The following is a 26390-nucleotide window of genomic DNA, read 5'->3' as shown; positions in this document are numbered from 1 at the left end:
AGGACCTGATTAAATAATTCACTGTGCTGCACACAAGTTTAAAGTAAATATCTTACATGTAAAGTTACATTTGATTATATAAATTTTATTCAAATAATAGCAATTTGGTGGCAGTAAAATAGTACATTGTGAAAAACAGGGGGAAGAAATCTCTACTTAGTGAGTAGAATGTAAAGCATGTTTTAATGTAGAAAGCGACCAAGAAGTATTTTACTTTTATTCATTAAAATATCAGCGTATTCTGAAATAAAACCAAAACTTAGCAAAGTTGGGTATTAGCTTCTGAAAACAGGAACATTTTTAAGCCCTTAAACAAACACATTATGGAGAGGGGTTTCCCAAAGTTGTAAGCTTCAAGCATTATTGTGTTTTCATTTTTCTCTCGCCAACCAAAATGTTGTTTAGAATTGATACTTGATAGTGAACAGCTGCAAGTTCTCATAGAGTGTTTTCCTAGAAATACCAGTTTGCGAAAGAATTCCCGATCGTTTCCTTCTCCCATGAACAGTGACTGCCACCATAACGGCCAAATTTAACCTCCTGAAAAATCATGATCCAAAGGTTTACCAAGACGGTCAAGAGCGTGGGAAATGAAATGCCAGCGTGATCTATTTAGCTTTTGATGAGAGAAGAGCCTGGTTATGATCTATTCACGTTTGAGTGAAGCACTCTGAGTATGGCAGGAAGACACTGTCCTCATATTTAGAATGAACAGATACACATGTGTCCCATCTCACGGAGAGAGACAGGCAAAGGTAAGCCCAGACTCCAGAAAACTCCATCCCAGAACAACTTCACTTTTCCTGGGCAACTCTGGAGATGTGGAAGGCCTGAAGGCCAGATTAACTGGTTTTGTACCATTTACAGCCATGGAAAAATTAGGGAGCATCAACTTAAGTTCTTTCTAGAGTTAAAAGTCATTGAGAACTCCTTAATTTGCATTTATGTACAACTAGGAAAATATTCACGTTTATTGAAATATGGTGAAATAGTACTAAAAATGATAGAATCACATTTCAATACATAGCTTAGTCATTGACTAAACAAAGTATGTAACAATTATTTTGCTTTCAAATTCACTGTCACTGAGTCCGAGGCATCCTGGGGGCACGGTGGGTCAGGTGATGGGCTGCTCAGCCCAAAGTCAGGAGCCTCTTTGGGAAAGATGAGGCTTTGAAAATTCAGGGGCTGCCAGAACTCAGAATGGGCTTGATGGCAGAAGGCTTGGGCATGGAGTCAATTCTGGCTCACAGTGATACTATAGGTGAGGCAGAGCTGCTCACTGACCAACGTGGCGGATATCCAAATGCATGCCCGTTGGCAACGCAGTGCTCCAAAAGAAGTTCTCAAAAGGGTTTGAGTTAGGACCATACAATCTCACGAAGTTATTTTGAGGTGCAACATTCTCTTTTAGATATAAATTCTAGTACATTTATTAGACAATTAGTTGTACTTTGCATATTTAGAATTGATGGATATGTTTATCTTCGGACAATCTATTCTGTGTTAGGTGCTGTGCACATGGTAGTTTAATTCAATTTTTGAGTTGTTTACCTATACACGAGGATTTAGTGGTTTCATTCAAATGCAACTGGCTCCAGAGCACATGAGGTCATTAAGCAGTGCTCAATTAAGAGGTGGTAAGCAGAGGCTCAATTTTTTAAAAAACCAGCAGCACCACTGGAAGAATCCAGAAGCCCCAAAGCAAGAGGTGCATAGAAACACCATAGATGCTGTGAAGAAGCAACATCCAGCTACTTAGACAAGATTCAATTGGCCCCAGGGCTTTCAACAACTCAGCACCATGGCCATCACTACTCCAGCAAGAGCTAGAGATGGCTGCAGGCCAGTCTCTTAGAAATGATGGATGCCAGGGCGTGACTCCAACGGCAGAAACTTCAGGCTTCATGGGGCTGAGCCAAGACCTAGTTCTAGGAGGCAGCTGGGATATCAGTGTCTCAGAGTTCATCGTGGAAACTACTGGCTCCCAGCAGGTGTTGCTGGGATGAGTGTGCAGATGCTACTTCGTTTCTTAGGAGCCTAATAAGGGATGGCAGAAGATTTTACTGAGTTCACACCTGAGTGGGGATAATGAACCACTTCTACTCGTCTCAGGCCAGGGGCAATGTGCAGGGGGCACTGAGGGTGGCACAGGTCCATTCTTGCTCTAGGAAAGCTGGGACTGCTTCACAAAGGGGTACGATCCAACACAAGTAAGGCTGCAATTGAAGAGCTGTAGGATTTCAGAACAGTTTTACTGCTGCAAAATGCAGCCCTGCATGGGTATCACCATGATTAAAACATCCCAGGTACAGAATGACTTTCCTCTTAAGCTGAATAGCAAGCATAAAAATCAAATGTTTACAGCATTTAGAAGAGGTTGAAAGGCACTAATGCATTTTTAATTCTCTCTGATTGCTGATTTTTTGGAGGCCCTCAGAAGAAATGACACATTCATGAAAATTCACCAGACGAGTAATTGCATCCCAGAGAATGTATTCTATTTTCAATCACTTACAAAAATGCACAAACACATGAAGTATCCTTTTACTGATCAGATTGGATCTTCTTTATTAACTATTTGTGAGTATCTCCTTACAGCGAACAAAAACGGAGAGAACATGAAATCCACAGAACTTTCACCAGTGAAACTGTGGCTAAGTATCACTGCTAGTCAAGACTGAACATTATCTATCAGGAGCCCTGGTGGTGTAGTGGGCTATGCAGAGCTGCTAACCATAACATCAGTGGTTTGAAGCTACCAGCTGCTTCAAAGGAAAAAGATGAGGCTTTCTACTCCCATGAAGATTTACAACCTTAGAAATCCAAAGTGGGCAGTTCTACTGTGTCCAGTGAGGCCACAATGAGTCAGTGAGTTTGGATTGAGAAAAGCCCAGATTTTAAAATGTTATGTAATTTACAGTTTTTCACTTTATACATACTTAAAAATATTTTATTGTGTTTTAGGTGAAAGGTTGCATAGCAAATAAGGTTTCCACTTAACAATTTTTACATAATGATACCATGATATTGGTTACATATTTCATAATGCATCAATATCCTCATTCTGTTTTTTCTGTTTCCAGAACAATCTAGCTTTTCTATTCCTCCTTATCTTCTCGTCACGGTTTTAGGGTAAACGTTGTGGACTTAAGGAAACACAATATTCAGGGAGATATTATTTTATCTACTATTGTTATGAACGGTGACCTATGGGAGTGGCTTCAGTTCCAATTGAAATGGGCATTCATGGTGATGCTTTAGGGTTTCCTCTGGTGTCATTTGTACATAACGTTTGGCTTTTTTTTTTAAAGGAATTTGAAATGGGGTCTACATTTTCCTCATTAACTGTCAAGTGCCCTGTGTCATGTCCCCGGCCAAAGGAGTTGGGAGTAGTAGCTAGGGCCATCGGGTTCTTCCGGGTTCAGGCTGACGAGGGCGTGGTCCATGTGGATCAGCTTTTTCAAGTCTTGGGTTTCCGACAGTCTCTTTTGCTACATCCAAGCAGAGACCAACAGCTGTGATTTGGAGGGCCACTGGAAATCTTTGAAGACCCCAGACATTATTCACCAAACTAGGATGTACTCAAGTATCTTTATGAGCTGTTTCAGCAAGGGGATCTAGTCATCTTGCGAAACTATGAGCCAAGCCTTCAAACCTACTCAACTGATTCCATGAAATATTTGGTTACGGCATATCTAGGAAATATCCCCAACTGGGCCCCAGTATGGTTTATTTTATAAATATATATGAATATATACACACCACACATAAACATGAGATGTACTCAATAGGGCCTTTGCGCCATAATTCCTTTTGGGAAGTATTAAAACCTCTGGACCCTGTGCTGCGACAATCATCCCACTTGGAGGGAGCTTTCTGCCATGCGAATGGGCAGGATTAAGGTGGGACTAGGTTTCAAGTTAATAGAGGGCATGAACCAAATCATTCCCGTTGTTTCCTTTGGGGTACGGTCTGAAAGACAAAAGTTATAGCTCAAAACCTACTTGAATAGAAAACCGCACTGCCATCCTGTTGCTTTCGCCTCATCACGACCCAGTAAGGACAGGGTAGAACTGCCCTTGCGGCTTCCTAGACTAACTCTTCAGAGGAGTAGAAAGTGGCACCTTTATGCTGCACAGCATCCAGTGGTTTCTGGTTTCTAACAGTTGGCCTTGCAGTTAGCAGTCCAATGCGTTACCAGGACACCAGCTACTCTGTGTGTAAGAGCATTCTGGAAGTGAGAGAAATCCCAGGACTGCTGGAAGAAGCCCCCCGTGCGGCATGTTGCGATTTGTTTGAAGCGCTGGAGGCTGAGACCAGAGGCGATGGAAGCCTAGGCAGGGACCATGGGGCAGAACAGAGGAGCAGCACTGAAATGAGGCTGTGGGGCAGAAGCCAAGGGGCCACGTGGCTGAGGGACTGAGGACTGGAGAGGGACTTGTTGTTGGCTGAGGAGGTGTTCCTGTGGACCCATAACTGTACCTTTCCTGTTTGCTGATCCCGCCTTGTGGTGACGCAGTAGCTTCCCTAACAAACTCCCTAAAGTGTGAGCACTGTCTGTGAGTCCCGTGTGGCCCCTGGAATGAATGATCAAGCCCAGCAGAGAAGAAGAGTGCAGTGGGAGGGACTGCTGGTGTCAGAATAGGGAAAGAAGGATGGAGACATGTCTAGACCTCTGCCTCATGGGAAGCCACAGGAGATCAAGCATGGCCCTGGAGCGTTTTACACACATGTAAACACACATGCACACATACAGCTCTATATGCACACCCATATACTCACATGTGCCTCCATATACACGCATCTGCATACACATCCACCTATATAGGCAGACATGGACACCACTCCTTATTCTTGTGCACTTCTGTTTCTTTATTTATGCTGGACAAGTTCTGCAGACTTAATTTTTCCTCTCATCGAAGATAACAATTGTCTACTGTCTAAAAAGTAATTCACTAGTAATTACCAAAGAATGTTGCTTTCTCTGTGTATCCATATTCTTGATTTTTTTATGAGTGAGATCATACAGTATCTATCCTTTTGTGACTGATGTATTTCACGTAGCACAGTGCCCTCCAGGTTCTTGTTATAAAATGCTTTGTGAACTCAGCATTGGTCTTTATACTTGGGTAAGAGTCTGCTGTATTTATGTACCACAGTCTGTGTATTCAGTCACCTGGTGGGTTGTTTCCACCTTTTGCTGCAGTGAATGTAGTTTCAATAAACCTAAGTATACATAAGTATAGTCTTTTCACTGCTCTTATATCTGTAGGATACTTGTCTACCTAGGAGTGAGAAGGCTCAATCATAAAGAATTCTTAAGATGAGTTTAACTCAAGCCATCGTATTTTCATTCCCTTCATATGCATGTCAGAAATGGGCAATGCACAATAAAGACCAAAGAATAATTGATGCATTTGAATTATGGTGCTGGCCAAGAATACTGACTACCAGAAGAAAACCATTTTTTTGGAAGAAAAAAAAAAAATATATATATATATCCAGAATGCACCTTAGAAGGGGCAATGTGAAAACTCTTTCATGTACTTTGGACATGTTTATCAGGAGAAGGCAGCCCCTAGACAAAGACATCATGCTTGGTGAAGTACAAGAGGAAGTCCTGCAAGGAGATGGACTGACACAGTAGCTGAAACAACAAGCTCAAATGTAACGCTTGTGAGGATGATACAGGCCCAGGCAATGTTTCCTTCTTGTGCAAAGGGTCTCTTGAGTTGAAACAGGCTAGACAACATGCAACCACAAGAAAGTACTTCTATATAAGAAGAACTATATTGTTTTCCATTGTGGTTGTATCATTCATTCATTCAAGATACTGTTTAATATTAGAAGCCCTGTTGTTGCTATGATTAAATGGTTGCCTATTAAAGGTTTGGGGGTTCAAACAGACAAGCAACTCTCTGAGGGAAAGATGTGGCAGTCAGTTTCCAAAAAGTTTCACAATCTTGGAAACCCATTCTACTTTGCCTTAGAGTGGTTTTGAGTTGGAATTGACTTGAAGGCAAACATCGTAGCCTTGCTTAAGTTCAAGTATTTCATGAGGCCAGCGTTGATATTGATCATGAAAATAGACCCTCCTGCTTTCAGACCAAATAATTTTTAGATTCACACCTATGCATTCAATAGTATAATTCTATGTGGAGTTATTTTATAACCAATCAAAATTGTATTATGCAAAACTGTATTCATCTTCCTAATTAGCTTTCCACTGCCCCTGTGACTCTCTAAGGAGCTCTGGTGGTATAGTGAGCATACAATGGCTCAGAAGTTTGAATCCTCCCAATTGCTTCACCTAGGGAGAACGACGTATGAAGGGTTTTTTTGTTTTTGCTCCTATAAAGATTTATAGGAAAACCAGAAGGGAGTTCTACTCTGTCTTGACAGATCACCATGAATTGTAATCAACTCAATGGCACTTAGTTTGGTTTTCCAGGTTTCAGTATGTCTACTCTCACCATCCATCCAGCTGCAAAGCCACAAATATGACAGTCATTAATTTTCGCCTAACTTTTCCATTTATCCTATTTACCATTTATTGGGTTCCTGAAATATGTGTAATGGTATCTTTAATCATCTTTGGAAATTTTAAAGTTTTATCTTTTCATATATATCATTCCCTCTGTCTTTCCTGCATCTTTTATTCCAGTTAGACCAGGCGTCCTCAAACTATGGCCCACGGGCCACATGTGGCCCGCCGAGGACATTTATCCCGCCCGCTGGTTGTTTTTGCTCTGTTTGTTTTTTTACTTCAAAGTAAGGTATGTGCAGTGTTCATAGGAATTTGTTCAAAGTTTTTCTTTTAAACTACAGTCTAGTCCTCCATGGGTGTGAGGGACAGTGAAGCTGGCCCCTGTTTTAAAGAGCTGGAGGCCCCCTGGGTTAGACTTTCCTTAGGCCCTTTCACCCGTCCTTCGCATCTCGGAACCTGTTCTTTGTTTCTAGCCTGCACTCCTACTCGTCTCGTTCACTGTATATCATTTCTTGTTAAACAGGACCCTTAAGTTATAAATGTTAAATATTCTATTTATATCTGTAGGCTTAAGATTTTTTTATTTATTTTCTGTCTCCCTTATGTATTTCCAAAAGTTTATCTTATATATTTAAACATAAGAATAGTTATTTTAAAAATGTGTCCGATAACTTCTATATATGAAATTTTTGTGATTTCTTCTGTTAACTTTTTTTCACAGCACAATGTTTTGTTCTGTGCTTACTTTTGTCTGTGAAGTCGCTCAGCTTCCTTGGGAAACAATCTATCAGAATTATGTGAGACTAGTGCTAAAGGTTCATTCACATTTTTTCCATCATAAATGAGGGGCTATAGAAGGTAGAGAACCTACTGATGGAATCAGCCTGGGACCACTTGAGGATAATGAATTATGGCTTGAGGTAGTTTGTAACCACGTAATTTGATATATAAAACCCAAAGAGTGAGCTTGTGGTTATAATGACCAGGGATGGTTCCCCCTCTCTGTTGGGCTTAACCACAAAGCATCTTGTCTTATAGTCCCTCGTGGACAGGAACAGATTCACTTCTGCATCAAGATCTCATGTTTATGGAAAGAACTGTCTTATTAGACTTTCCAACTTGATTGAGCTTTTGTCTCTTCTTGCAATCCAAACAGGCCTTTAAAAAGGGAAGCTCAAATTTGCTGTTTGGCTAATACCTGCAGGGAAAAAGATATTCAATATTCCACCTAATTTCCTGGATTCTGCCTTTACTTGGAGTCTTGCCTTGATATTTTATTATCTTGTCTATTATTTAGGAGCCCTGATTGCCTAGTGGTTATGGGTTGGGCTGTGAAGCCATCAGTGGCTCCGAGGGAGAAAGACGGGGCTTTCTACTCTGTACACAGTTACCGTCTCAGAACTCACAGGGGCAGTTCAGCCTTGTCCCACCACGTTGCTATGAGTTGACATTGATTCGATGAGAGTGAGTTTGGTCTGGTCTATTCTTTGATAGAGCTTAAGAGTTTCATATTATTTTATCTAGCATGTTTTTAGTTGTCTGAAGTGGCAGGATACATCCTAATAATCACCTCGTCAATTTTATCACTGGAATCTCTATTTCCAATTAATCAAGAAGTCCTATTATCATCTCTATGAAGCATTCTTAAGCTTCCATTCATTTCTATAGTCCAGGCCACCATGCTATCTTACCTGAGTTACTATCCTGGCTCTGTACTGGTCTCTCTTCCTCTAGTCCCACTTCCAATCTCTTCTCTAAACAGCATTCCAGTGGCCTTTCACTAGCCCATTAGTGAACTGTTCTCCTCAAAGCACGAAACTGGCTTTCCATTTGCCTTGAAATGAAGCCCACACTCCTAAACAAGTCCCTCTGTGAGCTGGTTCCTAATGCTACCTCCAGATTGATTCCTTTTCTTGAACTCTTTGCTTAATTCTACTTAATTGCCATTCAGTTCCACAGTCTCTTATTTATTGTACAAGCTGTTTTCTCTACCTAGAATATATTTCTCTCACTCTTAACCTCCCTTTCTTTTTTGGGGGGTGGGGTGGGGGTGGAGGGAGAGTAGATAAGGTTGGGATTGAGGGTGGTGCTCTATTTAAATAGTAAATACTGGATTTAAGCAAACCCTAAAAAAATTATTCTCAGGTCTCTGATTTCTATCTTCCCTGTGCAGATGCACCCACTCAATAGCACCGCACCACTGCATGAAACCTCTACCTAGAGCTTATCACCGTGCTGCTCACTGCATGCCTGATTGTCCATCTGCCCCATTCAAATGTAAACGTCCAAAAAGGAGGATGGGCATTCTGAATTCAGTTCCTATGGAGATAGAGAATAACGTCTTCTACTGTAGCTACTGTCACAGACTATGTCTCACTTATTTGTGTAATCAATCACCTTATAACTAGAGAATACAGAAATGACTTCTGGTTCAGAGTGTGCTTAATACATGTTTAAAAATAATTTTTACCCTGCCTCTATGAGTACGCTTGTGTGCATGTGGACAGGGATGCATTTAAACCCTGCATGTGGATGGCACAGCAATCCTTTCCTTCACTTAAACAAAAGCACTTGGGATGAAATCTCAGTTCCTCCTAATATATGATTGAAATTGTGTACCTTTCTGTTAATGACTAATAAAAATGCAGGTAGTTTTTGCCTGTTACCTGATGAGCCCACCAGAGGGAGTAGGTGAGTGTTACAAGTAGCTTTAAAAATTGCATTCCTGTTAAGGTACCATCTGTGCTAACCTTTGCTTAGTTTTTATTGTGGCCAAGCAGGACTTTTTGACCTACATATAAAAAGGTCACTGAAATATATGCATCAGGATTTGGGGAAAGTACATTTTAAAAATGTAAGTATTATACTAGAATAGTTGTCGAACCTTTAAAGACACGGCTGGAAAGTTTGCTTTGTTTTTACCCCTTGGGGGAAACAGATGTCAGGAACTCGACCCGAATATTGCTATACTTGTCCTCTTTTTACAGTCTCTGCATAATTTATTTCCTCCTGCATCAGTCTTTCTTTGCATTTAGACCCTTACCTTAAAAATGGAGCGCTGTAGGGAAGTGTAGTTTATTATTAGCGTTATCCCAAACAAGTGGCTTGAGATGGGATTTAGGAGTAACAGTAGAGTGTACATATGAGCTTATTAGGAAGCTTGAACTATCGTTAGACAACTGCACATAAATTCATGAAGGAGCAAGAATGACATTGCGTATTTTTAAACATTGAAACGCAAATACCAATTCCTTTTATGTCCAACTATTTATTACAATTCTAATTGAGTTTTCAAAACTCTAATTTTTCAAAAACTATTTTCTGTATGTATAAGTTCATAATCAAGGCTAATTTCCCACAGGAAGAATTTTTATATCAAATAAGCCAGATGGATGGGATACCAAAAAGAGGTCATATGCTTTTTTTGTTTTAACTTTGACATAAGCAATTTATTTATGTTAATATATAACCAAGAGAGATAATATATCTTAGGTAAATAGCACATATGACATTTTAATTTCTCTTATTTTAGAAGGTTCTCACTAATGAAGGATAAACATTTTATAAATTTAGATTAAACAAAGATTAACCCAGATGCCATTATGCCTCTTTCAAAGTAAAACTAATTCCGTGAGGCATTTATATAGTTTTTATTAGAATGATTATGACAGAAAAACACTGAGCAAAATTTTTTAGAAGCAATAAAATTTGAATTCTCTGCAACTTTGTTGAAGGACATTTTGAACATTCGATGTGAAATTATAACTGCTTAGAAAACCCACCTCAAAATCTTCAAATAAATTACTGTGTTAATTAGAGGAAGTGTTTTATTTGACAATGTAGATCATGAGCAAAGCAGTAATTATTAACAATAATCCATTTAAAGAAAATACTTAGCTTATTATTTTTTTTTCTATCTGGAGAAAACAGGACACAAAACTACTGGCAAGAAGATTATCAAGTAAATGCACTCGTTTATTGTTTTCACAACTTCATTCACTGCCTTTTTAAAGTGTGACTTGTATTTTGACCTTTGGGGCATTTGTTTTTTTGATGGGAAGATAAAATATTCCATGAAAACATTAGAGAATAAAAACAATATTTAAAAATCAAACAGCCTTTGAGATAACTTTATTTAGTAGGACAGTTATGTAAAAGCAAAACAGACTACTCATTACTAAAAATTCAGGGAATTTATAGTGAAATTTGAAAAAAACAAACAACAAAAAAAAACTTGGATATTTCCCAAGTGTTGAGTCCTTAAAGGTACATAAGATAAACAATGTGGCTTTAAAAGGTAAAATCTTGTAGCAGATGAACTGCTGGTCATGGAAGCAGAAACTGTGAAAGATTCAGAATTATTTAAGGTTCTTTTTAAAAACAAAACAAAACAGGATGACAATGACCTGAGAAATCACATGAAAAAGATTTTCTCCTGTTATTAACCCTCTTGCCTTCACCAATACCAACCCTCTAACAAAGAGTTTCTCTGGGTCTCTGTCAAAGAGAAGTTACACAGCTGCAAGAAGAAAGATAATTGCCAGAGATAAGGTTGGTGATATCTGGGCATCTGTCCTTTAAAGCACTGCACTTACTCTATCTGCTCCGGCGAATGCAAACACCACTGGTAGTGCAGGGGAAATGGCTGTTTCCCAGGAAAGGAAATTGCCTGAAAACACATCTGGCAAAGAGCCCCTCTCCCCCAACCCCCTACTTGCTTTGGCAGTTAGATACTTATTTGAACAAAATAGCCACTTCCTCACCTTTTAGAAAGGTGAACTCTATTGAGCCAATACCCACTTCTGAGTGAACAAACAGCTTTCACTTATATTCTAAACATATTAGGGCAGCTATTTTATGTCGAATGCTATATAGACTCAATTGGCACTACAACAGGAAATCATGCTAAACCAGGTATTAGACTTCATTTCAGAGACTGACTATATTCTAAATGGTTCAGCAGACTCCTCCAGCTTTTCCCTCAAATGAGACTAAAGAGAACCAGAAAGTGATAAGAAAACAGCAAAGGAACCCTTGAACCCTAGAAAGCTTTGTTTTCTGCATTTAGACAATACATTGGACTTCTAGGCATTCTATCTCAAGCTAGGGAGTAACATTTAGTGGTAAGTTTTCAGACATACATTGATTTGCACACTCCTAGAATGACTTTTCCTGTTTATAGAGATCATAGGTCCTTGATACTGAAGTGCACACACATGGTGGTCTTCATATATTAGGCAGCTGCTCTGGCTCAAGATGACCAAAGGCCACAAAAAGCGTTTGGCAGTAAAATGGATTGTCACTAGGGCTGTGTGCTTGTGCTGCATAGAAGGGACGGCCAGCACGACACAGATTCTTGAGCCTCTCCAACGACAGGAGAATTTTGTCATGATAACATAGGGATGAAAATGATTGCCGCACCCCCCTTAAATTTATCATCGTTAATGTGAAAGAAAGGCACCTGGATATACTTGGTTGTGCCCATTCTTGTGGATCATTTCACCCACTGAGCCTTGATCCTTTTTTTTACTTAAGGGGACCTTATGGAGCCCATGCCATGATACGTCTGTCTGTGTGTGTGCAGTGGCGGTGGCGGTAATACCTGCTCCTGTTGCACATAACTCTGAGAGGACTTTCTTTGGTACTTTTACCAAGCCCCAGCACTGGGAAGTTAATCTCACAGTGTTCCAGATTCAGGGGTTACTACGGAATCATCTTAAGTAGCAGCTTGCGAAAGTGGCAACAGTTGATGTAGCAATGATTTTGCAAAATGACTACATGTTCCACTTGCAGTTCTTCGATTTCGGTTAAAAGTCTATCAAACTAAAGAGGAAACAGAGAACCTTCATGAAGAAATCATTATTTAGGGAGTCTACATACGAAAGCAGAAGTAGCCACTTTTGCCTGGTGGGGTCTTTTCTGTCTCATTGATTATCAAATACAATTTGGAGGAAAAATAGTGAAAAATAACTGTTTCTCTAATAGCAGTTTTGCCTTAGACGTATTTTTAATAGTTTTCTCTGTATATGGAAGATTAAGTTGGATCTAAATGAGTCAACTGGCTTCATTTTCCCAGTTTAAAAGAGGCCAAGGAGGAGGAGAGAGGATGGGCGCGATCTGTAACCTCCCTTCCAGCTTTAATATGCCCGGCGCCCGGGAGTCCTCAAGTATGCCCATCTGTCTGCAAATGACCAAAAATCAAAACAAAGTGTCCCAGCTTCATTTGCGGGTACTGACAGAGTTCCTTCTACACCAACGCAGCACACTTCTCAAAAACTAAGGCTGTGCTGGCCAAGTAAGCCCACACCAGTCACTCTCTAGAAGCCTGGAAACAAAATGGGCCTGATTGGAAGTGACAATCAGTTCAGTGCCTTTGAGCGGAATCCGACTCCTAGTGACCTTACATGACAGAGTAACACTCTCACAGGCTTCTAAGGCTGCACATTTTTAGGGAAAGCAGATTGCCACAGCTTTCTCTCAAAGAATAGCTGGTGGCTTGAGCTCAGGACCTTTTGCTTAGTAGCCACATGCTTCAACTATCACACCACCAGGGCTCCCCAAGTGGCAACAGCAAAATGGTATTGAGAAGAAGCATGAGATGGAGTAAGGAAGGACACCACTCAGATCGGATGAACAAAGGGCTCCAGCGCAAAATGTGCTACGAATAGAGACCAGTGTGCCTTCTCCACACTCGCTCGAGTGCTGGCCATGTATTTTTCCAGAAGGAACTTTTTTGGAAACTGTGCGCCTTGGCAACATATTAATGGGTTTTCTTAGTCCAGAGAGCAAAACCATCTCACTGCCTGGGCCAGGTTGGCAGATCCTTGCCACTCAGACACAAATCCCTTGATTTGTCTAACAATATTTTATCAGGTTAAATAATGATTACTAAATTGGCTCACTGGCTGATAGAGGTCATGTGGGTCCTCACATCAATTTTATTTGGTACTTTATTGCTTGGGGGCTTCTCCAGTTGATATTAATGTAAAGTTAGCTAAGCACTTAAATTAGGGTAAATTGTCCAAAGTGCCTTGGATGATGCAGGCTCTTGATCAACATGACTGCATAATCTAGATACAAGAGAATCTGTCTTTCACAAACTTTCATTATTCCTGCAGAGGCCACAGAAGACAGAGCTAACATGAGACCCGTTTAGCTTTTACCCACCTATTAGGGCCCTTGCTTAAGAGAGAAAACACAGCCAGAGGCCAATAATGCTTGTTCTGCTAGCAGCGATCTCTCCTTTGGGGGCTAGGTAACCGTGATCCTTCTCGTACCCACTAAACAGGACTTGCCTCACCATGGAGAAGTACACGGCAACTACCAAAGTCAGACCTGTGCACGCAGAACGGTGTGTCAGAAGGAAAACGGAACTATTTTTCATTAAAGTGAGTGACAGAAAAGTGGCAAGAACTAAACCCCATCAAAGGCGGAAAACTTGTGAGACCTGGAAAACCAAGACAGTTCCATGGACTTCCAGGTCTCACAAGCTTCCCTGTGTTACTAACACTCGAGGCAGATCTACAGAGACTGCACAGGAGTCTACGCAGTTTTGGCGGATGACATGTAATTTGGGGACAAAACCAATACTAAACAACAACTGTTTGTATAACTGTACAATTGTTCAGCAGAATGGTTTAGGACAAAGAGAATTTGGTCAGGCAGGCAGACTGATGTGGGGAAGTCTAGAATAATAATTCTCACTTTACAGCTTCGTCTGCTTGGTGCTCTCCTGTCAGCAAGTCACTGAAGAAAACTCAAGATTCTCTTTGAGAATGAACAGTTCTGAGAACCACAGGCAAATCTATTTTAGAGAGTGGAGAAGGATCTGGACTATGTTTAACCTCTAACCCCTAAAAAAAAAATCAGTGCCCGACCAAGGTATGGAAGTAAATAGACATGCTCTGTGCGCCACTCTTGCAATAGTGAAACGATGGAGCCAAGTGTGAAGCGGTTATTTACTTGAGCAAACAACTACAGCAGTCATCTCTGTAACCAACTGCACTCAGTTTAACCACTGGCTCTTTCAGGCACAGTTGGCGAAAGCTTCACCCCAGCTTGAGTCTTCCTTTGAAAGTCCAACATACAGATCTGCTTTCTTTCTTTCTAGGGTGTCACCATCTGGCTGTCGGTGGGTTTACAGGCCTTCTCTGCATTTCCTTAGTGACCAGTTATTAGACTCATGTTTGCAGTTCTGAAGACTGACAAAGAGCCCGCTACTGTTTCTGGCACTGGACAACCTGCGGCTGTCCCCCGGTCATGTGTAAGGTTTAGTGTCACCCAAGACCCATTCTTCCTTGATCTTTTCCCTTGCAGTGCATTTTATATCTAGCCCCAAAGCTGCGCTGTCTCTGTGGGCAATTGTTTCATGTCCCTCCTGCCCCCACGCCCCCCAGTATGCCTCATGCTTCACAGTCCTTTAAGAAGTCACACCACGATCTGTGGGATCAGAGCTTTGACTGTTTACTCTGCAGTGCATTTTAATGTGGCTGCGTGACTTTGTGCTCCTCACTGGCAGAATCCCCTACGGTCTCACTCAGGGGTCGGCAAACTGCAGCCCCCTGCCTGATTCTGAATGGCCTATAAGCGGACTGATTTCTATATTTGTAACTGGTTAGGGAAAGACACACACACACATCCAAAGCACAGTATTTTGTAACAAGGGAAAATTATGATACGCCAATGTAAGCGATGCTAAATAAAATTTTATTAGAACAGCCCCGCTCATTTGTTTGTGTAGTAAAGACTGTTTCCATGTGCTTTGTACTCACACAAAGTTGAGTAGCTGTGATGAAGACTGTATGGACTCACTAGCCTAAAACATTTACTATCCTGTTCTTTACAGATAGAGTTTGCTAATCTCTGGTCTGACTTGCGTTCCCATCGACTATCTGGTTTTAATAATTTACATTTAGGAATAGAAAGCACTACTAGTTCCACATTCTGATCTTGAGGGGATTAGATAACGGGCAGTGTCTTTAACAGTGGCATGTAGGAATCGTGGCTCCCCTAGAAGCAATGTTATCTTTCTTCTATGTGCACTGACAAATATTTACCACAGTATGCCTTCACTATAGTAGCTGCTTTAGGTCTCTATGAATCATTAGGCCCCTAGTTCCTAGCACAGTCGCTGATATAAAACTGACCGATCAATTTTCTGGAAGATTATCTATAGCACTTTATTAAAAGTCACTGTTTGCCTTGAAGACAGAAGAATAACTTTTAAACCCACATATTTAATAACACCTAATAATATATGTTTTTACTATATTACTATTATACTAGATTCTATATTTGGGCATAATTTTTTAAAGGGTATGTGGTTAAGAGGGCTAAATTTATCAAAAGGGAAAACTTTGGCCAAGATTATACTAACAGATTTAATCAGAGTATGTCACATTTATAAAATCTGATAGTGGAAGAAGTGATTTCTACTTAATAGAAAGTGACCAAGGGAAACAGCACTAATATTCCGATATTAGATTTACTACTACAGATCATTTTAACCGTGGCAATGGCGCAGGGAGGATTGTGTTCACTTTGTAAGTAAAGAACTGAGGCTTAGAGACAGTAAGAATTTGGTTAGGGTCACACGGAGGCAGGGCTGCACCCCAGCTCGTCTCAAAGCGTGAGAATGTCCCTCATCATTCCATTCTCGGAACAGGCACACTTCCTTGTCCCTTACTGTAAACTGTGCACCAAAATCCAGGTGCCCTCAAGCAACTTCTGCTGATCTCACCCTCATCGAAGAAGACCTCGAATGTTTTTAGTGGTATAGAACCCTTTGGTACTCTGGTGAAGCCTACACAGGCCTTCTCAAAAAGTAAACCGGTGCCGCTTTCTTGAGCTAATCACCAAGGTCCAGACTTGGGCATTAGAATCACAATCCAGTGCTGAGTATGCGTGAAAGCTTGAGCTATCTGTAATAAAACATGTCCGATGATTCCTATTCATGAAGGATCACAGATATTGGTAACACCACTGCTGCTTGTGGCCTGTTCATAATGAAAGGGAAAATAACGTTTTGGCTACAGCTTATAAAAATAAAAGCCTTTTCTCCTCTTCCTTTTCAAGTTCATGGATCCCACAAATTCCTTCTTGCCATGGGTCTCAGGTTAAAAATTTCTTCTCTAGAACACTTGGAAGTTAGCCTATTAATAGACTGGATTTTAAAAAAATTTAGTTAGGTCTCTTGAATACAAATCGAGAGAACATGAAATTCATTACCCCCATTCACCCAAGAAATATGAGCATATTTCTTTAGTCCCTCTCAAAATTTATCGTGCATGGTACACACTGTTATTTGGCTTTCAAAGTTAGATGGCCTGATTAAGTCAACATTTCAAAGAGGCTACAAGTTGCTGGAAATAATAACCCTTGTATACTGACGTAGTTATGGTATGGTTAATTGCCATAATCTGCAGCCCTGGTGGCGTAATAGTTACACTGGGCTGTTAAGTCACAAGGTCTGCAGTATAATATCAACAGCCGATCCACGAGAAAGATGAGGCTTTCTATTCCTTTAAAGCTTTCCAGTCCCAGAAACCGCCAGAGGCAGTTCTTCTCTGTTGCATAGGATCACTGTGAATCAGAAATGGCTCCGGGGTAGTTACTGTAAGTGTGTGTGTATATATACATATATATTTTAGCATACTGTTAGCCTTTGAAGTATTCAATCTCACTCCAAGGGAGTAATCTGTAGGATTACAGAGTGATAGAATTGAAACAAAAATATATTAACTATTTAGTGTAACCCCTACATTTTACAGATAAGAACATTAGAGCTTAATTAGAATGGGGAAGCAATTTCCCCAAGTTACACACTTACTACAATTAGTTTCACTGATCCTGGATAATGTGTTACAAGATTACAGGTTTTGAGATGGATGATACATTCTTCTATTTGTATTTCTATACCTTCTTATTGGATTTTTCTGTCTGTTGTAATTCCATGAACTATTTACCCGTCTGGTGTACTTTAAGATGAATTGTTTTTAAAAAAATGCCAGAGCTCCAAATGAATTTCTGTAACATCAAACACAACATTCCATGATAAGTAAGATGATTGCAGTACATTACTTAATATGACTCCTCTAGCTACAGTCTTTGGAACTTCCATCAAATTATTCTTCTGATGGGTCTTGGTAAGACGGGGAAGATAGGAATCAGTTGATACTTATGATTTCCCCACCCAATCCTTAGCTGGAGGAGGTTAGATGCCAGGCCCATATCACACTTTCTACAGTTGGCATCAGGAGTAGGATGTGTTACAGTGGCTTCAGTCATGGAAACATTAAACTTCAGAAAAAGACAAGGGGCATACTAGTTCCATTGGCACACTTTTATGTGATTCATCTAGACCTAGCCCTAACCCTACGGTGTGGGAGGGCTGATTCTTCTGAAGCTTATGTTGTGTGGATCCTGAGCCTACAGGGAATGAACTAGCTTGGACAGCTAAGGATGATGAGAGGGTGTGAAGGGGCCAGCTGGTGGGAACTCAATGGCGAAGTGTGTGAACTCCCAAGTTTTATGCTAGTACTCATGTGACCTAGCTTGGATGGCTATGGTTGACCTGAACCCAAATAAATGAAGAGAAAGAGGCTTGACAGGGAACTGGTATAAATTGCTGCAGCTTGATGGCTTGCTCCTGACTAGACTTGGCTTATGTATGTAGATGGTCAAAGTTCCAAATGTAAATGAAGATTCTTCACATCAAAAACTAGGCTTCTCTTCCAGAGAACTGGGCTGATGAAGATTAGCAATTTAGAAACTGTATATCTAAAATGGAGGGAGATAAAGGCTATGAAGCAGCTGGCTTACAAGCTTTTGTTGCTGTGTTCAGTTAAAGGCTAGAAGGGGAAAAATTAATCCTTCATTTTATGAAAGGGACAAAAGTTAAAAGAGCCAGAGGGTGGTCTGCAGGGCAGTGCATTACTTAATATGGCTCTTTTACCCACAGTCTTTGAAGGCCCTATCAGGAGACGGCGGGGAAAGGTGCTGATGGGTTACGTGCTTTCATTGAGAATGACTGTTTCAATTGCGAGTGCTTGTTAACAGAGATGATTGTGATTGCCATCCAGATGGGCATAAAATAAGCTATCTAAGAAACAGGGTGGAAGTGCTGTCTTACCACAAGCAAGAGAGAGCCAGGAGTGGGCATGTGTATTGGACCCCAAGATGTAGGAAACAGCTGTGTCACCAGAAAAGCAACAGAGGAGAAGCAAAAGAGTGGCGGCAGCAGAACCAAGAGGCAGAGCAGGTAAATCTAAGTGCCTTCAGGTAAGAGGCTGACTTGTGGACTGGGGTGCCTCCAGGCATTTGACTGGGGGAACTAGGTTTAAGCAGGCATTTAACTGGGGGAGCTAGGTTTAAGCAGGCATTTAACTGGGGGAACTAGGTTTAAGCAGGCATTTAACTGGGGGAACTAGGTTGTAAGCCAGCCACTAGACCCTTGGGCCTAGAGCTGCATGCCTTTGGGCTGAGGCTTATGGTGGAAAGGTGTGTCTTTTGCACATTTACTGGCAACTCTAAAACCCTGTAACACTGCACTAGTAGGGTAAAGGCTGTGGTCTTTGAATAACTGTACTCTAAACATTTGGAACTTGCTAACTCCTCTAAAAACTCCCTAATCATGGGCAGGTTCTAGTTCTCTTTGGCCAGCGTACTCATTTAGTGAACCCAGCTCACAAATGGAGAGAGTTGTGGGAGGGAGAGTTGCTGTCAGGGCTGGCTCTTAAGAAAGTTAAAGGGTGAAGGCATATCTGACTTCAGCAGCTCAGGATGCAGTCTGAGTTCGATGTCACCTCCATATTGCACTTTTTGCTCACAGTGGTGAGTAAATCCACACCCTTGCCTGTAGGTGGTGAGGGCAGAAGCCACGCCCACAACATTCTTTTCTTTTTCTAACAGTTTATTGGCACCTAATCGACCATATAGTTCAATTGTTCAGTCATATCAAGAAGAACTGTACCATCATTACCACAATCAATTTTAGAATATTTCCCTCCACCACAATGGTTAAATGACTTTTTAAAATTAGTTGTACAATTAATCAGTTCTAGTACTCACTCCCGAAATCTCCTCACACTCCTTATCTCCAACTCTACACCTACAACCCCTATAAACGCTTGCATCAGTTATTATCTCTTTGCATCCACTCATTCTGTACTTCACAAACTGGGAAACCCAAGAGAGACAATAAAGAACAAAATTGAAATAAGGTGGTAAGGATAAAACAACAGTACTATAAAGAAAAATACCAACAAGGAGTAAGAAAGAAAAGACCACCATCAATATTTAAAAAGCCAGGGAAGAAATTTTTGTCATGAAACGCACAAGATATACTTGCACCCAGAATAAACTCAGGTTGGGTTTAATGGAGGTCAGCTGACTAAGTTTCGAGTTTGATATAGCATAATCAAGATTGCAATGATCTCCGATAGTAAGGCTGCTCCCAACCTGTATCTGTGGGATCTGCCAGCAGCTTCATCTGACTAGCTACTCCGCAGATGGGTTTTGGGATCCCACTGTCCTCCATAGCTTTCCACAAATTGGGTGTTCACAATTTTAGCTTAGATACTGTTCCCTTCGTCATACCTGAATTTTGTTATTGTCATCTTTGGAACACAGAAGCTGGTGTGCTTCTTCTTTCTGAACTTAGCTGATTGCTTGTTTGAATAAAAGTCTTAAAGACCCCAGATACTATTTCAAGTGATAGCGGGCACCTTCTGTTCTCTTCACCATACTTTGATGTAGCACCCGTATCTTCCGTGATCATTCCATGAAGGTGAGTATGGAGCAGGGCCATGTGATCAGAACTAACTGTTCTTGAATTGGGGCTAGGAGCCCAGAATAAATTTGCATGCGCATGGGATATGCAGGACTCAGCTTTACTTTGGCAGCTGTCGTATGACAAAACCAAAACCCCACAGGCAAACTACACTATGAACAGCAACAAGGCAACAAGCAAATAGTAAAAAAACAAACCAAGCTAGAGGCAGAAAAACAAAACCTCATAGAAACAAAAAAGTACACCATTGTCAATCATCCCTGTGGGGGATAAGGCGATTGCACTCAGACATCATCAACTTTTCCCATGACACTGCGCTCCAGACGCTGCCTGTGTGAGGGGACTATGCAAGCACATTTCCATCATGAGCCACAAGCCTGGGTTTTTGCCATACACAGTTCAACTTCCCATTGGATTGTGTTGTTGGCCCTACTTATCCACATCACTCTTTACAACGATAAAGCAAGTCTTCAAACGGTTTCAAAATAAAAATGCTGCATACTTAGCTAATATGGTTCAAAAATCAGGGACGACACATAAAACTATTTCCTTACCAATAGGTTCAGAGTTTATTACGAGGAATGTTTCTGCCTCTTTATTTTTAATAGCAAAAATAAACCCAAGTCTTGATATATTTACAGTATTTTTTCCTAAAGGAAAAAAAACAGGAACTTTCATTGTACTTTAAAATAAAAGTTTATTACCTCAGATATGTTACCAGCGTAAAGCTGTGAACTCCGTCTCAGACAAAAGGGACTGCCTGCTCTCTCTAGGAAATACTTAATTAGGGTGGTGCCTATGAAATACCCAGGGGTCCTGTCACTGATCAGCGGTTCCCAGAGGGGTTCTGCAGCATATAGTCCTGGTCAGACAACAAGCATTATGCTCTGACTTTTCCTGTTGCCTGGTTGGTAACCCCCCCCACAGGAAGATAATGGATAAGCCAAGAGGGCGGGGCAGCTGGCTACACAAGTCTGGCTGCTCTTATCAACTTATCATATAAGGAAAGAAAAGTGATTGATTCAGATACTGCCACTGTAGAATCTGGGGAAAGAGAAACAGAGCTGATCTGTAAAGCTAAACAGTGAACAGGGTTATGCTTCCCACTGGAATCTGACAGTTTACCGGATGACGGGAGAGAAGACAGCCTTAAAGAGCAACTTTGCTACTTGAAAAGGAGGAGGAAAAAGGAGACTCTCATTGATCAACTTTCAACCGTGGTAGCAGCCCAACCCAGCATCTCAACGGGCAGCTGAGCATTCTCGACGCTCGTGCGCCTTCCAATTTGGCGAACCGGGGGTTTATCACGAAGAGGAAGAATGTGGCAGATTGTCTGCTTTGCTCTGGGCTGTGATCTGGTCTTAGCGGCAGCCTACAGCAACTTTCGGAGAAGCATGGACAGCATCGGGAAAAGGCAGTATCAGGTTCAGCACGGATCGTGCAGCTACACTTTCCTCCTGCCAGAGACGGACAACTGCCGCTCCTCTTCCAGTTCCTACGTCTCCAACGCTGTGCAGAGGGACGCGCCACTAGATTACGATGACTCGGTGCAGAGACTGCAAGTACTGGAAAACATCATGGAAAACAACACCCAATGGCTGATGAAGGTAGGAAAGCAAATGGGCTTTACCGTATGAGACAGTGGAGCTGTGAAGAGAAAATGTATTTTAACAGCGGGGGTGGGCGGAGGTGGGCAAGTCAGCAGGAAGGCTGGAAAACGAGGGCGCCTGGTAGCTTTGAATGAATTGCCATTGCTTTTATCTCAGCATGCAAAGTCGTCATGGGTGAAAAGGGTGATTTGAAAATAATGCCAACATTAGGAGAGAGTATCTCGGAAGGTTTGAAAACTTATTAATGTTCAGGAGAGGGCGTGAGCAGCTTTCCAAAAACAACGCCGCTGTTTTGTTTAAGTAGTTTAAACTCAGTAACACCCACAACCAGAGACATTATAAACTGGTGGCAGGCAGGCATGCGAGGGAAGCTGTGAGCAAGGCAGCCGCGCCAGAGCCAGGAAAAACGTGACAATCATGTTAATTACTGATAAATAACGGATGGAGTAAAGTGCTTTACCAATTTCCTGAATTTATTTACTAAAATAGATGATGACTCTTGGTAAATGAGAGGAAATTAAATAAAACAGACCTCATGTTCCTCAGGTTTCAGAGCGTTTCCCTGAAGGGTTTGTCAATGGTAAGCGGCAACAAGTTTTCCAACAAGAGTCCCGCAGGGATTCAAAGGTTGCAGCCACATTTCAATGCCAGCAGCCGGCTTTGAAAATATGCCCACGTGGGCCTGGGGCCCCGGGCCCGTTACGCTGGATTTGTGCCAGGACAAGATGGTCTGATGGTTTGTTCCAAAGGCTTTTTATAAAGTCTCACCAAAGTAGGATATTGAATGCGGCTTTTCTTTCACAATCATTTTTCACATATAAATCCGTTAACTACAAAAAGAAAAAAGATCCCAATTCACCCTGCAACTTTTCTGTAAATGGATGCTCTCTCTTTCTATACATATTCTAACGGAAGTTTACACAAAAGGCGCGATCAATCATACTAGTATAACGATGACATTGCATTACAATGCTCATATAAGTAGAAACATTTGACTATTTATAGCCCTACAGCAAGTCTAAAAAAATGTATTAGCTTCATTCAACACTCTCCTCAGAAAAAAGTATCATTAGTCTCTCAAGCTTTCATTTTGACCATAAACTTTCTCTTAGGGCACCTAATCTTCATCTCAGAATGGATCTTGGATCCTAATCTGTGTTTCTCATTAACTCCCCTGCCTCCAGAGAGGAAACGACTAAATTATTGCTTGAGCTATAAGCCTAAATGAATGAGTGCTGTCAGTACTGCTGCTCACTGCAACAGAAACACTCGCTTCGAAATCAAAGAAGAAAAATGACAAACCGTCTCACTTATCAGAAAACCTTGTCAAATATAGGGAATGCAAAATACAAGGTGCTAGTAATATTGTAACTGCTATTCCTTCGGGGTGATTTCTCTTCAAAGTTTTTCTCCTTCCTAAGAACGAACGCTCTTTTACAAAATCTTCCAAACTTCAGAGAGACGTGTAAATGTTAATGCCAAACATTTAAGACAAACAGTCTATGGGAGTACCTACCTCATTTTTTGACTTTCCTGTAAATCGTTACATTCATGTTTAATAACCTCCCTAGCTCTCTTTATGGCAGTGAAGTTATCGGGTAGCGTTAACACAGCCTCAGAGAAGGATGAAAGCAATCCAGTAGTAAACATTCTAATCTACTCAACTGGTAAGTCATTTCCTAAATAAACAGTCACATAACATAAAAGAATGTTTTGCCATGCAAGATGGCTAAATTGTGTTTCCTTAATGAAGCCCGCGTTGAAACTCCATAAGCAAGGCTCATGTTTCTTTCTCAGACAGACCTTGCTCTTCTCTTGGGGGTTTTGAGATACTGTTTGAAGAAGGAAAAAGGCAAGGAATTCTTCTACCTTCAGAGGACAACATGTCTTCCTTCCCCGGTTCAGTTAGCCAATATTTGAACAGCAGTGCAATGGTGTTTCAAAATTCCTGCTCTAGCTATCTAGTGAAGTGCCACAAAGAATTATTGAACATTGATCTTCTCATTAATGCTGCACCTGTTCCCTCTGGTCTGTGTGACCTGAGATGCACACTTGAGAAAGTCCGTTTGTACTCCCATTCACGGGCTAACTGGCTTCTGGCTTAGGAAGGAGAGTGAAAAAGCAAATAGATCATGTGCTTCTAGTGATTAAATGCAACCTTTCTAGTCCCCCTGCCCCCGCCCAGTCCCCTGTGTTTTGTCACCTGGCATAATAAACACTGCTTTTCTCATAAAGGAGGAAAAAATAGTGTAATGGAATGCTAGATAAGCCACATAGTTAAATGATCAACACCACAATCTAAAACTTATTGATTGGTTATTCTATGCTTCACAGATTTCCTTCTTTTTCCCTTATCAGTAATAAAACAAATAAGAAGTAAAATAAAGCCTTTAAATTACTAAATTCCCAGTCACCTTGTCATGGAAAATGAGTAAATTACTAGTTAATTTTAGGGCAAACCAACCGAAACGAAGTTTCAATGTCTGAAGAGGAGTTATGACAGCCTAAGGAGCTTAGTCTAAGAAAGCGGTTTTGTGGATCATCAAAAGGGCCCACAAAAGGCCCTTTAATCTGTCAGCCAAAGGAAGTGTCAGACTTCTAAATGAGCACAGAGGAATATGAATGGAACAATACAAAATAAGTCCATTTTCTGTTCTGTGGTTAAACAAGAGAAAGATAAATTCATGATAGCCAGCACACCAAATATGTCATGATTTAAACAAGCACACTTTATGACACAATACCCCGACCAATCCTCCAACTATTCTAAACGTTGGCCCCAAGTGATACATTTTATTGAAACTTCGTGAATGAATGGTACTTTGCTAGAAGACCAAGTGTGACATTTTTTTAAATAAAAGGAAATAAGGAAAGAAAACAATCATTTCAAACTGATGGGATACCCTGTATTTCACAAGGACCTGCAAATTCAAGGCAGGTACTTAAAATGATTTGAAAAATAAAACTAATGTCTCTTAAATTAAAAATATGCTCGGTCATCTTGATTCTTTTTTCTTTCTCCTAATCCCACAAGGCCATGCTGGGAATTGTAAACTGGCATTGCCACACATTTCTTAAAAAAGACAACACAAAACGTATCCTTTCAATAAGCTTTGAGAGCTGATACTCATCCATTGTTATATAGGAAGCAATACAATTATGCTCCTAAAAAATAGATACTGTAAATGGAAAAAAAACTGATAAATGAGAGGCTCACAGATTGACTCAGCCCACTAACTCCTCCCCACCCTGCCAGGGATTTGGTTTATGTATGTGCTTTGTCACACGTGGTTGTAAAGCATCCATTAGGTATATATCCAAAGAAACAAAGGTGGCTCATTCAAAACAAAATTCCCAGCATGCATATATACATAGCCAATAGTCTAATGTAGTACTGGAGTAGAAAAATCATTCATTCTTATGCTCCATGCATACAATGTATGGAGTATCATGAAATATGATCAGATTAGAAGCAAATTTTGTACACGCAGATAAATGGATTAAACCTTTAAGATAGCAGGAAAATGAAATTCATGAGAGAAAGGGATGAAGTGACTATCAAAATTTCATTATGATAGGAGTTGGGCACATGATGCTTGGAAAGTGCAAGTACAGTAAGACGTTTACTTCTAGATTCCGGAGTCCCTGGGTAGCAAGGGTGGCCAAGTGCTTAAGTCCTAATAAAGAAGCTGGCTGTTTGAGTCCTCCGCAAAGTGCCTCAGAACAAAGGTCTGGAGATCCACTTGGGGAAAAAGTCACTGGACACTCTGTGGAGCACAGTGCTACTCGGTTACACACAGGTTGCCAAGAGTTGGAACCGGCTCAACAGCAATTGTATGCATGTAAGAGGGGGCTTCAAAAAGTTCATAGAAAAATGGAAACAAAATACACTTTTTTCCTATGAACATGAAGCCACCTTGTAGATTCACATCAACATATAATACAAAACCTAATTGTAATGCACAACATTGTTCACTTACTGCCTTCAAGTCAATTCTCATGGCAACTTCATAGAAACGCCAATGCTCTCCCAAAATACAACATATTTTCTCCCCACCCCCGTCACAGGGCAAGTTAGAACTGCCCCTTTGAGTTTCCGAGGTTGTAACTCTTTATGGGAGTAGAAAGCCTCATCTTTCTCCCACAGAGCACCTGCTGGTTTCAAAGTGATGTCACCTTGAGGATCACAGCCCATTGTGTAACCATTATGGCATCTGGGTTCCTATCTATATAGTGTTTTCTCTCGTCAAGCAGTCACTCAATGTAAAGTGTGCTTGTCTGCCAGAGTAACTCTTACATTGGATTAACTATTTAGGTATCATTATATGGGAAGATGATTAAGTACTGGTAGAGTCTAGAACTAAAACTAGAACTTGCTAAAGAAAGGAAAAGAAGGGAAAAAAAGCCAGGGTGAGAGGAAAATAAAACAACAGAGTAAAGGAAATCAAGGAGCGTGGACCAAGTGGAGACCCAAAACCCACCTGTATCAGATAATTGGGCA

The 26390-nt window shown here is 40.8% G+C and overlaps 2 protein-coding genes across 5 annotated transcripts in view; one reads left to right on the top strand and one right to left on the bottom strand.

The window, feature by feature from the left end:
• MCPH1 (microcephalin 1) overlaps window positions 1-26390 on the bottom strand; it is a 348942-nt gene that overhangs the window by 109985 nt on the left and 212567 nt on the right. The window lies entirely within an intron of this gene.
• ANGPT2 (angiopoietin 2) overlaps window positions 21506-26390 on the top strand; it is a 58397-nt gene continuing 53512 nt past the window's right edge. For both annotated transcript variants that reach the window (XM_075556428.1, XM_075556427.1), the window contains exon 1: window positions 21506-21886. In XM_075556428.1, coding sequence (XP_075412543.1) covers window positions 21599-21886 — 288 coding nt within the window. In that variant the 5' untranslated portion in view covers window positions 21506-21598. The remainder of the gene's footprint in view (window positions 21887-26390) is intronic.

Source organism: Tenrec ecaudatus, chromosome 8 (genome assembly GCF_050624435.1).
Source record: "Tenrec ecaudatus isolate mTenEca1 chromosome 8, mTenEca1.hap1, whole genome shotgun sequence".
In the NCBI taxonomy this organism is placed as follows: domain Eukaryota; kingdom Metazoa; phylum Chordata; class Mammalia; order Afrosoricida; family Tenrecidae; genus Tenrec; species Tenrec ecaudatus.
The sequence above is the reverse complement of the archived record's forward strand: the minus strand, read 5'-3'. Positions and strand labels throughout refer to the sequence as shown.